The sequence below is a fragment of the Giraffa tippelskirchi genome, chromosome 10, assembly GCF_054371585.1.
Source record: "Giraffa tippelskirchi isolate mGirTip1 chromosome 10, T2T-mGirTip1v1.2.pri, whole genome shotgun sequence".
NCBI classification, from domain to species: Eukaryota; Metazoa; Chordata; class Mammalia; order Artiodactyla; family Giraffidae; genus Giraffa; species Giraffa tippelskirchi.
The window spans coordinates 140,831,501-140,846,909 of record NC_137284.1 but is presented as its reverse complement, the minus strand read 5'-3'; the positions used below and the strand labels follow the sequence as shown (position 1 = coordinate 140,846,909).

The following is a 15,409-nucleotide window of genomic DNA, read 5'->3' as shown; positions in this document are numbered from 1 at the left end:
TATCATTAAAGGCTTTCTTGAATAGAGCATTTTAGTCCTTTCTTTGTCTTCCCCACACTGAAGCTAATTCATAACACAGAGTTATGTGACATTTACTTGACAACTATCTAAGACAATAAACACAAAATTTTTTGTTGTTGTTTCCTTTTGCTCTAAACTCCAGCCTACTTTTTTAAGTAGTAAAAATGAGGATGGTAAAAAAGACTGCAGATACTACAACAAGTGTGAAATCATCAAACTGAGCCTCTCTTTCTCAGTATCAGCAAACACTCTTTGTTTGGGCAGAGATGCTATCAACTCAGAGCGATAGAAGTCAAGGCAGAAACCACTGCAGTGCCTCACTGGTGATCAGGACAAAGTCCCTCCAGTCAAGCAGACTAATCAGAAAACACAAATACCAAAAGGTCCTTCACCCTTACTGTGATTACTGGAGGCAAAGCCGGCAGCTCTATACATTCACTTTCTGACCCCTCTTGAGCTCAGTATACTGAGTCAAAATGGACTACAGTTCACTTTAAATCTAGGGCGACTGATCTATAGCTTTACCTAGTTGCACAGATAAATCCATGGGATGAACTCGCCACTTGTCAAGGCTAAGAATTACAGTATTCCTTTTGAAAATGTCCAGTTAATTTTAAAATGTAGAGAGGTCAGCATATTGCTTCAAAAAAGGTTAAGAGCCTACTGATCGTGGAACTGGACTCAAGGCTGAAACTCATCTATAACAGCATTCTGAGAAGAATCATTTCGGTACCTGCTTACACACCATAATATAAGGTCTAGAAGGCAGGAAAGAAAACATGTGAGAAGACCAGAAGGACAGCCATCCTGGGCAGGTACATCCAGAGAATTCTCGAACCAACAGAATAGCACAGGGCAGCGCTCATCTTCACATGGTTCATGCAGCCCTCTGGCCACAGAGGTGCTTGGGAGTCAGCAGCTGAGTGCAGAGGATGGGGACCCAGCATCAGACTCTGCGTCTCTCACCCCAATATCAAACAAGAGGTGACTGGGATGCTGAGATTCTGCAAAATCTCATTTACAAAGACTTGGGGGGGGGGGCGGAGGGGGGAATGGGGAAGGGTACTGCTTAAAAGATGTCTGAAAACCAGAATCAAGGACCTCAGAGCAAGGAGACCAGAGTTCAGACCCTAAATTTGAGGACTGAGGAACAGACATGATTCTGCCAGGCAAAGAATCAGTGCTCAGTAAGTGGTAGCAATTGTTATTTATCAGAGAGCTGTCATACAAGGTATTAAAGAAGTGACCCTCGAAATACATAGCCAAGAACCACGTAACTATGATGTGACAGTACATAACCTTTATTTGATCAATTCATCCTTTGGCCAAATATATAAATACTCCTTATGAACCCACTTTATTCTTTAGGAAGTTAAGATGTGGTACCTGGGAACCAAAAGTTTTTCCAAGACCAATCACAGAAGAAAGGAAAGGGGGAGAGGTGGGGGGTAGGGAAGGATGGAGAGAGGAAAGAAGGAAGGAGGAGAAGAAGAGAGAAGTGAGAAAGAAAAAGTGAAAGAAAAAAAGCTCCAAAATATGGAAGACAATTACAAAATGAAAATACATGTTTGACACTACTGAAGAATATTTAAGAATTTCAGTATTCATAAATACTTCATTATACATTTAACTAATTTGTGAGTTAGATTTTCTCAAAAACTGCCAACGAGGTACAATGACTGCGGAGAAAATCACAACCAACTTCAAATGGGGCGACACACTCAAAACCAAGTTTTTTTTTAATTTTCGACTGCTACAGCAATACACACAATGTGTGACTACATCTGATACATTAAAACGAGAGCCTCTAACAGTAAAAGGCCCTAGGGTCTTAGAACAGCTCCCCTTTCAGGCTTCCTCAAAAATCATGGCAGAAGCCAAGGGTCAGACTTAGAGGAGAAAAGAAGCAAGGCCAGCTGCCCTCTGTGATCCTCTGCAGCCTGGGCTAAAAGAAACCTGAATCACTCGTTAAGGTCATTACCACCACCAGGGAACCTCCCCCCAGTTACAACACCTGGACCAATGGAAGATGCAATAGTCACTGGCTATCAGAGGGATGGAGCCCTACCTGCTTGATTTTGTTTCGGGAGTTGGTGATGCGCTCTGTGATGCTCTGGTACGTGCGGATGGCCGTGGTCAGTTCTGTGTAGTGCTGTACAATGAGGTCGTCCAGGGCATGGTCACACCTCTCATAGGCTTCTTCAAGACGCCCCTTCTCATTTTCTCTGTCTTCAACATCATCACTGGTAGACAGGGTCCTGTTGAAGACAGAATGTATCAGGCTGAGTCAAACTTAGAAGCTGAAAGTAGAAACAAGAAGAGTTAAGTCGGTGAGGGTACATGCACCTAGGAAATGAAACAAGTCACTAAGGGAAAATATGAACCATTTGCATGGAAACTTCCAGAAGCCTACTAAGTGGATTTATATGTTTTCTAGATAAGGAATCTTCCCCTGCACTTTTCCCCTTGGCATGATCAGGAAACAGGCGGCATGAACTCGGTAAGAGCCTGGGCACGTCTCGATTTGTTTGAATGAATCCTAGTACGTGCATGTCCCTTATCAGTGACAACTCTGACCAATGAGACCTAAGGACTGCTAGGAGTAGTTTCCTTCCAAGAAGATTAACAGGAAGCAAGTTCCTCTTCCCAACACTGGGTATTGTTATACAAAGCTCAGATAGTCATACATTAGCCATGTGATAATCCTGGAAGGAAAAGCCAAGAGAAACGCCAAGCTACTGCCATCACATCATTGGGCCACTAAAGCGGCCAACCCACAGCAGCCTTACCCCAGGACTCCTTCTGAGGGAAGATAATAAATATCCATTGTTGATGTCACTTTCACTTGGTCTTTTATAACAGAGCCAAAAGCATACTATAAAACTGCTTCTACACTGAGGAACTGCCTTCCAAACAGTTCATTCAAATGACCTGAATTTGGTACAGAGCCCCCAGCGACCCAGAAATAAGGTCATGGTAATTCTAAAAATCCATTACAACAGCAATAATATCAGCTATACTACCAGACAGTCCCTGCATTTACTATTCTTCCAACAGCACCAACAAGATTGATATGAATCAACAATAAGCAGTGAATGAGATAGATACACTTATTAAAAATCTTTCAATAACTTAGTTTGATACATGGGCCACAGAGCTTTGTTTCCTCTATTATCCTTCTTGAGTAATTTTTTTTAATTTAGTGTTATAATCAGTAACAAAGAAACCTTTTTCTCTTATCTGTTGGCTGCCGTAATTTCGCTCCATTAAATTCCCTCAGATTTGTCAGCTTATACATTCAGCATACTTTATTTCATTTATCTTTTTTAATTTAGGGAGGGGGTAGTTTAGGCACTCTGTGATGGATGCAATCAATTATAAAGTCCATCATTAGAACTGCTTTCGGAGATGGTCTGTCAGCAAATCAATCACATATTCCCTTCCAGATTTTTGTAAGCAAACTACTGTAAAACAGTCTTTTCCAAACTGTCATTTACAGCAAAAGATCTTAATTCATGAGTCACACAATACATAAAACGTTATCTTCCATCTTAGAGGGAGATTCAGCAGGCCAGTCTGATACTAATCTAACCTCTAAAAACAATTTTGTAAATGTGTTAAGGGAAGTCAAGAGATGATGTCCAGCATGAAATGGGGGACAGGAGGGACAGCAATGGAATGAAGGAAAAGGCAAAGCTTGGGGGACAGGTACAGGATACACCCAAGGCAACACATTGGGAACCCCAAGACTTGAAGGAAGGCCTTTACCATGCCAGATCCTGTGTCCTCCTCTGTCAAGTGGTAAGCCTACACCAGACTACCTCGAAGCTTACTTCCAGGAAGAAAATAATACACAAGCATTTAGCTAATTAAGTAAATCAGAGTAGAGACCTTGGGGTGGGCGGGAGTTTTGGTTTCAAAGATAGAGCGACCAATACTACTTGCAATATTTGGGTACAGGGTGGCTGAGCATGTCATCATATTATTTCTATGATACATAACTTTGCTCTTTAAATCTGAAACCTTCCAGGCTGTTAATCTAGAGTAAAGCACAATCAGAAAATGCCTTCAATTTATCAACTGTCCCAAAAGGAAGAGTTCCTAGATATTTAACTATTAGTTCCCCCTTTTCACAGCAAACGGCCACAGATTTATCTCAAATCTACACTGTCAGTTTGCCATCTTTATGAGGCTTTGCAGGATTTCCTCCCCACCATCTGCAGAAGGAAACATGCCAAGCATTTGACATCGTTCACATTTACTAGCACAACTACCACCAAGGAAAATGTAGGGCTGAGAGACCATCTTCTTGGGCATCAGCTGTCACTGTAACACATCACCACACATTAGGAATGATTCAGAAAACCGAAAGGGTTACTGAAATGAAGAGGAGAGTAAACTGGGTCTGAGCGGGTTTTAGTTCCTATGTTCATTTTCAGAGGAAATATCTGTATAAGGAAATAGCCTGTGCCATGTTTTGCCCCCCATCTGAAATTCATCCTCTAGATAAAACTGGGCGGAATGACATTTGCCTTTAGTCAAAAATTTCTGGCATAAGAGCACTCTGAGAGGACAAAACCATTCAAGTTTTGTTTGTGGCTTGGGGTTTGTTTATGTGGACCATTTTTAAAGTCTTTATTGAATGTTACAATACTGCTTCTGTTTTATGTTTTTTGATCTTGAAGAATGTAGAATCTTACTTCCCCAACCAGGCACTGAACCCGCACCGCCTGTACTGGAAGTGCAGAGTCTTAACCACTGGACCGCCACAGAAGTCCTTAAAAAGTGTTTTGTTTTTTAATTAGAGAAAAGGAAAGCAGCAATAATAATAGCCACTAATATCTAGAGAGGCTGCACATTTTATAGAAAGTATGTTCAATCCACAGAACAACCCACTGGACTGGGTCCTGTTAACATACTTCCTCTCCCTTTTCACAGATGCCATAGCTGAGATTTTAGATGGTAAATTTGCCTCATGTCACACAATGAGGGTAAGGGCTAGGGTGTGCCTGTATGCTCACCGGCTCACTCGTATCCGACTCTTTGCAACCCCGTGGACTGTAGCCCACCAGACTCCTCTGTCCATGGAATTTCCCAGGTAAGAATACTGGAGTGGGTTGCATTTTCTACTCCAGGGGATCTTCCCGACCCAGGGATCACACCCGAGCCTCTTGCCTCTCCTCCAAAGGCAAGTGGATTCTTCACCACTGCACCACCTGGGAAGCCTAAGGGATAGTACAGGAATTCAAAATCCACATCAGACTGTTTCCAGGTTACACTCCTGTCTCTTACAGATTTGTGGGCTACTCCGGAATCAAACTGCTTGGGTTGGAACCCAGGCTCCACCACTGCTGCCCACGTGATCTCGGTCACAGTATCTCCTTTTGCCCATCTATAAAATGGCAATAGTAAGTATACCTTCCTTATAGGGTTGCAGGTGAGAATTGGATGAAATTAAACAAGGCCTGGCGTATCACTAGCACTCCATAAAAAAGGCTGGTGGCTGCCATTGTTGTAGTAATAGTAGTAACTGCAGTAAAGGCAGTAGCAGTTTTCCACAATGTCATAGAAAGGGCATCCTTTAGAGGCAAAGGTTCAAATTTCCTCACCCCCAAATACTGGATCATTAGGCTCTGGGAATGAGGTCTGACCTCCCTTTCACTTTACTCCTCCTTAATGTCAAGAACTGTGAAGAGTCTGAGACTTTACTTAGAAGCTAACAAGTTAGCCTGTCACAGTTTCATGGATGCTGGGAGAAGTCACAAAACTCCTGGGTGGGTCAGAAGCTAAAGACTTCATTAGTCACAGCACAGCAAGTGGCAAGAGCATCAGCATGTTTGTAGCAGATCCCTTGCCCCCGAGTCCCACGGGCAGTGGGAAGATGGGCCCAAATGGATGCCTGCTGAGCTGCTGAAGAGGACTCTGAGCTTTGAAAACTGCATTTTTTACACTAGACAGTCAACATGCCTGCCATTTGCTCTGGAGGGAAAGATTATCTCTACCTTCTAAACAGGTCAAACAAACATCCTTGAGAGTCTAAAACAAAGGGCACCCATACTTTGTTCACAAGAACCGCAGAAACACAACCTTCCCAAGGAGAACTGTCCCCCAACAAAAATGAAACCTAATTGATTGGGTTCCTCCAGGGACTGCATGGAGTCGAGCAATAGTCGACCATTAACAAAGATGCATTTCCAACCTGTTTTCAACAAAATGAGGCCAGAAATACAATGCCTCACACATTAAACATCTTCAAAATGAATGAATGATAGACCATAAGAGCAGACTAATTCTAGGGAGAGTCCCCACACATGCTCCTGAAACTCAGCGAATTTCTGTGTGGGATTATCCTACTTTAAGCGGGTCACTTGACCTGAACTGAGAGCAGGATGGAACAGAAGGCTTGTGATTGAGCTCACCCTGCCAGCCAGGTCAGGAACCTCTCCTCGGCCTGCTAAGCCTCTGGGTAAATAAAAGATCCCAAAGCCACTCCCCGCAATTCTGAACTGCTCTACTTGTTACAAGGTCTTTCATTAAAATAAAATCCTCCTCTTTGTAATTTCTACCCGTTGATGCTGGGGGGAAGAAAAGTGAACGTGTTCTTTGCTCAGTCGCGTTGGACTCTGCAACCCCATGGACTGTAGCCCTCCAGGCTCCTCTGTCCATGGGATTCTCCAGGAAAAAATACTGGGATGGGTTGCCATTTCCTTCTTCAGGGGACCTTCCCGACTCAGGGATAGACCCCAGGTTTCCTCCATTGCAGGCAGATTCTTTACCTACTGACCCTAGTTCTGCCTTTTTCAGCAACATAAGTCTATTCCCTCTTTCATGAAGTCTCTCTTTAAATAGTAAAGGACTCTAATACTTTCTGACATTCAACAGCTCCAATTCCTTCATCCATTTCTTCCACAACATGGAAGCCCACCAGCCTTGTTAATTTCTTCTGAAGTCCCCTCGAAAACAAGTGACACTCACACATAGGACTTACTGCATTATTCTCTGCGGTTTATATATACTAATTTATTCCAGACAACAACCTGTGAAGTAGGTGCCATTGTTCTCTTTTTACACATGAAGAGTCCGAGTTGTGCGTTTGAGGCACAGAACTTTTAAGTTGCAGAGCCAGGCCTCAAACCTGGATAGTCTGGTCCTTAAAAGGTTCCCTACCCTGCCTCTCAAGATGCGGTACTCACAACTGACACAACACACTCCTAGTATAGTGTGACCATCCAAATAGAAAGGGGTTTTATAACCCATAAATTAGAGCACTCTATTTCTAATAATGTAACCTAAAACTACATAGCATTTTTGTAAATATTGAGTCCAAAAATGATCCAAGATCTCTTTGACAGTAACTGCTGACAATCCAGCTTTCACTCTTCCTCTGCTTGGGAGATGTGAAAACTAAATGCACAAATTTACCTGACTTCCTGGGTCCCACCATTTTGGGTAAAGAAGATCAAAGTGAGGCACAGAATATAAATTACTGATTATCAATTATACAAACAATGCAGTGGTTATTTTGCACACACAGTTTAAGGTTAACACTCAAAATGGTCCTGCGAGACAGCATCACCGCCTTTACACAGATCAGGAATCAAAGGAACAGAGAGGTTAAGTAACTTGCACAAATGCACACAGCTAACATCAGAAATGAAAGCAAACTATAATGTCAAAATCCATACCCTTCCCACTATACGTGTTATGAAACCTACTTCTCCTGGCTTCAGCTACTGGGCTGCAGGACTGCACCCTAACCAAGCTACAGTCCACATGTGAAGAGAGGAGTGGACAGCCAAGAGATGTCAGGAGAGCACCAGGCAGCTTTTTTAGTATTAATAGTAACAGTCTTGAATCTGGACGGAAGGTTTAAAAAGCATGACCTAAAAGAAGACATGGAACAGAGGAGAAACTACTTGAAGTTGCCATCCCAAGATGCCTTCAAGTTACTGAATCATTCTTCAGAACTTTTTCCATTCCTATCTCAAAGTCATTATGCTTTACAAACTATTGCTAAGTTCATGAAAGTCGCTCAGTCATGTCCGACTCTGTGACTCCATGGGCTATGCAGTCCATGGAGGAGCATAAAAGCATAGATTTCAGTTAAGCTGGACACACACATTTCTGGATCACTAAGAATTTTTCACTAAGACAGCTCTGGCATTTGCATGATGAATTACATCACGGGCCGTGACTAATTAATCCCAGGAAAGGACTTTGTTAATTAATCCCAGAAAGGAATTTATTTTCCCAGTGGACCTCAAGGACCATGGTACCTACACTAAGCTACAAGGAACATGTACATTAAATGATTCTAGTGAATTCACAGCCATCGGCTCCAAGCAAGCCCTATAAACAAGCACAAAAACCCAGGGTAAATAACTGCAGATCTAAAATCAAGTTTGCCAGCTTCCCTTTTGATACCAGCTTCTGTATTTCAGGGTAGCCAGTCAAGTGTTTTGAAAGGAAAATAACTAGTCACCATAGCTAGCTCCTTCTATGGAGCAATTTTGCTTTCACTTTGGACTTAATAGAGTAATGGTGTCCAGGCGAGAGAAAGTACACAAAAGCCGATATTACTCTTAAAAAAGACAAAGGAAAGATCAAACGAAAGAAAAAGCCTATCTATGAAAATAGGGCTAGTCACCCAAAGGTAACCCATCACTCAAGAGAAACAATAATTTCCTGTCAAAGACAGAATAAGAGGGTGCAAAAAAAAAAAAAAAAAATTTAGAATTCTACCATCAGGAATACAGCGGAAGTGTCTTACTACACTGACCAAATGTCAAACATGAGGCATCTTGCTAAACTTTCAAGCTCTTTGATCTTGGGCAAGTCACTTAACATGTCTGGGCCTGTTTCTTTCCTTGTCAAACAGACAGGATCATAAGAGAACCTGCCCCACCACATTATCATGAGGATTGGAGAAGAGTGTGAATGCACTTTGTAAAATATAAAGTCCCCTCAATGCATGGGTGGAAACATTATTAGCAACGAAATAAATCGTTTGTGAATCACAACACAGTTAGCCCCAACCCCCTAAAGCTTCCCCCGCTGGAAAATGCCTGAGGATATTTATGAACTTAGATCAGACCTTTTCTCCGTATTCTTAGGGTACCTGGCACATTAAGTGCTTAGGCAAAGCTAAATAAACGAGCAGCAGCAAAATGCAGGATCTGAAGAGGTCATGGAGGGTCGTTTCCTGCCTTAAGAAACAACTGCAGCTAGATTATCTCACACAAAGGAATGCCTGTTCAGAAATCTGGAGGAAAGGGCCAACAAGAGTTACCTTGACCCTGTTGAGTCCATTCAGTCACTGAACAAACAGCTCTGACACACCTACAACTTAGCAGGCATGGCTGTAAAGTGGCTAGAGAGAGAGCTGTGAATAAAACCAGTCCCTCCCTCATGAGGTGTACAGTCTGGTCTAGTGGGGGAAAGCAGGCACACGTACAACCCGTGAAGGCCAGGAGAGCAAGGGAGCAGCTACAGAAAAGTGAAGGCAGGGTATAGAGGAGACTCTGACACAGGGAGGCCAGGAATGGGCTCTCAGATCAAGAGGACGTTTGAGGGGTTTCCCGGGTAGCTCAGTGGTGAAGAATCCACCTGCTAATGCAGAAGATGAGGGTTTGATCCCTGGTCCGGGAAGATCCCACATGCCATGCAGCAGCTAAGCCTGTGCGCCACAACGACAGAGCCTGTGCTCTAGAGCCTGGCACCCCAGAGTCCATGCTCAGCAGCAAGAGACGCCACCGCAATGAGAAGCCTGCACACTGCCACTAGAGAGTATTCCCAGCTTCACAACTAGAGGAAAGCCCACACCGCAATGAAGACCCAGAAGAAGACAAAAAAAATTTTTAATTAGAATAAAAATAACAGCCTTGACAGTGAGGGAAGGAGAGGGTGGGACAAACTGACAGTAGCATAGAAACATGTATCACCATATGTAAAATAGCCAGTGGGAATTTGCTGTATGATGTAGGGAACCCAAAGCTGGTGCTCCGTGACAACCTCAGGGGTGGGGTGGGAGGTTGGAGGTTGGAGGTTGGAGGGAGGGGACCTATGGCTGATTCATGTTGATGTATAGCAGAAATGAACACAATATTGTAAAGCAATTATCCTTCAATTATAATTTTTTTAAAAAATTTTAAGCAAAAAAACAAAACGATGGCATGTGAACAGAGCTTTCTAGAAAACGGGGGGCAAGGGGGGGAGTTAACTACCTGGGAACACTGATTCCAGAGACCACAGTAGATGCACAGATCCTGAGGTAGGACATGGTTGGCCTGTTAAAGGAACGAGCAATGGCCAAGAACTCAATGTGGCTTCAGAGAAGCGAGAAAGTGATATGAGACAAGGTCAGGGAGGAAGCTGCAGGCCAGATCAGGACAGCTTTTCAGGCTCTGACTCCAAAGTGTTCTCAAGTCACTTGGGAGTTAGCACCAAGGCAAAGAATGACAGCTTTCAAACAACGTTAATGGTGAATAATCAGTAACAATAATTACTTTCAAGTTTCATTTCAATTATATTCCACTTCTTTCCAAAAATGATCTGAGATGGTTAGTACAAGAATCTGGACAATAGAAACAAGAAAGGGGAACTAGTTAAAGAGATGTAGAACAACAATGCCATATAAATGTAAAAGAGGTACGCAGGTCATACGGACAAATGTAGTGTGTATGAAATGAGCCCCCAATTCCACTTTGAGGTTCCTAGTAGCCGATGCAAAAAGGGAAACCTAGCCAGTAATACAATTCTCATTCTTAAAAAGCCAGATTCCAGTTCTTCCAAGGAAGCAAACTTTAATACTAAACTCTTCAAAAAAATTCATTTACAACAAGAAGACATTATACAATATAGTGAACAACGTCCTCAACAACCTTCTAAGAACAGTAACAAATCTTACATGGCCATTTCTTATAAGTTCCTCCAAGAACGTAACATTAAAACACAACTCAGACCTAAGCGATTTTCAAAGACCCTAATATAGGCCAGAGTATTAAGCTTTCCAACGATTTTCATCTAAGAAGAGAATTTAGAGAATTTAAAGGACTAAGTGGATCAAATCATGTTTCATTAACTTCTGCCTTTCAGCAAGCCTTTTGATAGTTCAAGCTAACCAGAAAATTCTCTGAAGAGAGTCCACAGTACAAGTATTTGGTATTACAGGGCTAATAGAGGACTATTAAACATTATAAGACAGAAAAGCAGGTAGTAAGGTTGACAACCAATCGTAAAAAAATTAGCCTGAGCAGGGCTCTTACCTGCTTCTCAAGATAACCAGATGGTCACTCTGAAAGCATTTTAGGATATTTTAACAAATAAGAGTGCACCGAGCACCACATATTATGGACTGAATTGTGACACTCACTGACACATACACCCACACCACCAAATGCACTATGTTGAAGCCTAACATAATTGCATATGGAGGCAGGGCCTAGAAGGCAGGTCATAAAGATTACATCAGGTCACATGTGCAGGGTCTTAATGGGATGGAACTGGCGTCCTTATAGGGAGAGGAAGAGACACCAAAGAGCCCTCTACCTCTCCACACACTCACCGAGGAAGGGCCATCTGGGACACACATCTCTCAGCCAAGAAGAGGCCTTAACAATCGCCCAGCCCTGACTGTACCCTCATCTGAGACTTCTCGTCTCCTAGAAGGGAGACTAGGAGATTCTAGTCTCCCAGTCAGCCAGGCTGTGGTATTTTGTTACGGCTGCCTGAGCGGACAAGTCCACCACCCTATAAAACACAAGCAGTGTTATTCTGCTTGGGTAAAGTCTCAAGGCAGATGTTATCAGTTACCCCCCACTTCACCACAGCAACACAGACTCTTCCACGAGAAGAGTCAGCTGCCTGATAAGAGTCTCAGATAACTGAATTAATTAACCTGCTATAAGAAATATTTAACATCATACACCTGCATTTTGGTGGCACCTGCGGTATAATTAGCATTAAGTCAGGCTTTCTGAAAACAGTTAATATGCTTAATTGTCTACTAAGGGCATTACTTGTTGGCATCCAGTGACCTCTCCTCCAGGAATAATAAAGATTAACAGAACAATTAATGGAAATCCCTCCACGCAACTCAGAAAAACTAATTACAAGTAAAGCTCCACACATCCAGAAATAACTTGCTGGGACACTACAGCTCTACACAGAAAAACCCACAGTAAAATCAAACCTCTTCAGTGATCCCCTTCTGGGAAGTACCCAATGGGACTCTCAGTAGACAAACTAGATGTCACTGCACCCCTGCATTTTTTTTTTCCCCACTCATCAAGCACCAGAATCCCTCCATCAGTATGGCCTTCTCTCATTAGGACAATTCTTACGAATTTAAATTGCATCACATAAAGAGCAGAAGACAAGGAGTCATCCTTACAACCTTCTAACATATTATGTGGCCCAAACTGAGGACTGTTCAATTCTCAGATGCTCAAGGGTGAACTCATTTTTGAACCTCACTCCAAGCAGGAAGAAAACAATTTACTAACCTTTCTAGAACATAATGTTCTTTTTTATTATTGGCCCCAATGTAAGAAAAAAAAAGTCTAGGGCTGACATGATTCTTGAGATTGTGAACTCTATTTTTTTTCTATTTAAAATGCTTTTAACTAGAAGATATTAAGCTACATTATTAGGTCCACTTAGCCCTTATTTCAAGGGCTTCCCTGGTGGCTCAGCAGTGAAGAATCCACTTGCAAAACAGAAGACCACCTGCAATATAGGAGACATAAGTTTGATCCCCGGGTTTGATCCAGGGAAGATTCCCTGGAGAAGGAAATAGCACCCCACTCCAATATTCTTGCCTGGGAAATCCCATGGACAGAGAAGCCTGGTGGGCTACAGTCCATGGGGTCACAAACAGTACATAACTTAGCGACTAAACCACCACCACCACCACAGCCCTGTTTCCAAGTGTGAATCAGATTTTCTTTTCCTCGAAAATAACATTAATAACAGCCAACCTAAGACACACCTGATAGTAACATATACCTATTATGTCAAGAAGGGCACCAAGTACAGTTCTGAGTAACATTAAGTACAAACTGAAATGGTGGAAAGAGAGGTTACTAAGACTATGAACCTGAACCAAACAAGTTTCAAATGGGTCTTCAAAGCCTGTTATGTGAATCAGCGTCCTTTGATAAGATGAATAGTCCTACCAAGGCTTCCAGTGAACTGTGAAAACAAGAGACCCTCATCGTAATTCTGAGTTTTGTCAGGGAAAAAAAAAAAAAAAATCACACATTAAATATATGTGATTTGTATCACTATATAATCACATAAGGCATGACGTCGTCACTCAAAGCATGACCAAATATAACGCTCTTAAATTGGATTTTATTATACTCAATTAGACACTGCAACTACTTCTTAATTACATTTTATTAGATCCCACAAAATACAAAACAATCCCACCCCCACTGATGGAGATTCACAATGACAAGTTCCTCTGAAAAAATTTTCTGAGGCATAAAAACATCCTTTAATTCACTCCAAAGAAACTCACTTCATATCAAGTGACAGTAAACAATTTCTGCTTTAAAGTCAATTGAAAATTCACGGGCGTCTTGCTTCAGACAGCACTTAGGGCCAATTACCACACCCGACACATGCAGTTTTTCTGTATTTCAATTAATTCAGTTATATAACCCACTCTTCTGGGGACCAAAAGCAGTAAACTTGTAGCCAACAGAGAAGGCCATTACCAAAATTAGGTAGAATCACTCTTAATAAAGCCTACAACAGTCAAGGGTTGACAAAGTCATCTTAAAATCTCCCCTACCCTTAGTGAACCAAACTCCACCTCTCCTCCACTCCCACTTTAAGCATCACATCCTTAAAGCATCGTCTTCAGTCATCTCATTTTTCACCTCCAGTGGAATGCTTTTGTTACTACAACACAGTACAGCATTTGATCATTTTAAATGTGTAGGCTATTTCCTAATGAGGAGTTTCTCGTGAGTTCCTCAGAAAGTGTTTTATAAGATATTAACATATTACATGCTGATAGGCTAGTTTGGAAATTCTGGGTTACACAAATTGAAGCAGGTTTCGTAACTACATTCATTTTCAGGAGACTTTTAATATGTTAATGCTCAAGATGCCTCTGGAAGGGAGAGTGTTTGGGGGGGGACGGAGTGAACAGAACATGAATATATTATGTAGCATTTCTGCAATTTATTAACCTACAGAATCTTATCATTCCCACCACCTTCCCTCTGCCCAGCATATATATTATACACATACATGTGCATTTTTATGGAAATTTTCAAACACCAACAGAAATTAAGGAACTCATCAAACTCAGCTTCAACAATCAGCAGCACATTCCTGTCTTGTTTTGTCTATACCCTCACTGACTCTAACCTTCTTCTGTATTATTTTGAAGCAAATCCTAGACATGATATTTTACTGGTTTATTTCAGTAAGTATCTCTTAAGAAGAGTACTTTTCAAAAGATAGCCATACCATTATCTCAGCTAAAAACAAGTTAACAACACTACCTGGTTTCTTGTATCTTACTTTCCCAACTTACATCCTTAAGGGCTACTCAAAACTTTGATGAGTATTGGACTCACCTGAGACTCCTGTAAAACAGCAGATTCGGGCCTAATGGTTCAGGTGGTGCCGAAGATTCTGCATTTCTAACAAGCTCTTAAGTGATATTCTGAGTATGAAACAACGTCTCTCATAATATTCAGTGCAATGACAGTAAGTTTAGAAAGCAAGTTTCCAATGGAAAAACACCTGAATTACATGCCACTGTATTTTTTGAAAGGGCTTTATAAAAATTTTTAAAAGTAAAAGTCATTAAAGGTTCAAAGTTTCTAAGGTTATCTCCTAAGAAATACATTTCTTACCATGTCAAATGATGTGCAATTTTCCCTTATAACTTCCTGGTTTTTCAAGGTGAAAAACACAAAGGACTGGCTAACATAAAGACCAAGGTCATAACTCATTCCAAAGCTAAAAAGCCATTAACAAAAATGTAAGGAGCAGCAGAGTATAAGACCAGAGGGAGCAGAGCTCACCACTGCAAACTGAAAAACGCCAGCACAAGCTGAAACACCCCAATGCAAACAAAAAAACAACCAACAGAAACATTCTAAGTACTATGCCGTCCAAAGAAAATCCATTTACTAGTCACACTAGACCTCAGGTTAACAAACAATACTATCACAGGCATCAAATAAAAAAACTATATTTTAAAAAATAAATATATAAACAGATACAAACTAGTTCCAAGGCATTTCTAAGAGTTCTGAAGGAAAAGCTCCTGAAAAAGAACTATATGAAGTTAACGTTTAACTAAATACTCCAAAAAATACTGCAAAATCAGAAAGACCATCAGTGCTGAGGTACCTAGTTCACT

General features: G+C 41.5%; 1 protein-coding gene across 4 annotated transcripts in view; it reads right to left on the bottom strand.

The window, feature by feature from the left end:
• The window catches only part of EXOC4 (exocyst complex component 4), an 875,766-nt gene that overhangs the window by 773,383 nt on the left and 86,974 nt on the right, over positions 1-15,409 (bottom strand). For all 4 annotated transcript variants that reach the window (XM_081532917.1, XM_081532918.1, XM_081532920.1 and 1 more), the window contains one exon: positions 2,090-2,279. In XM_081532917.1, the coding sequence (XP_081389043.1) occupies positions 2,090-2,279 (190 nt within the window). The remainder of the gene's footprint in view (positions 1-2,089; positions 2,280-15,409) is intronic.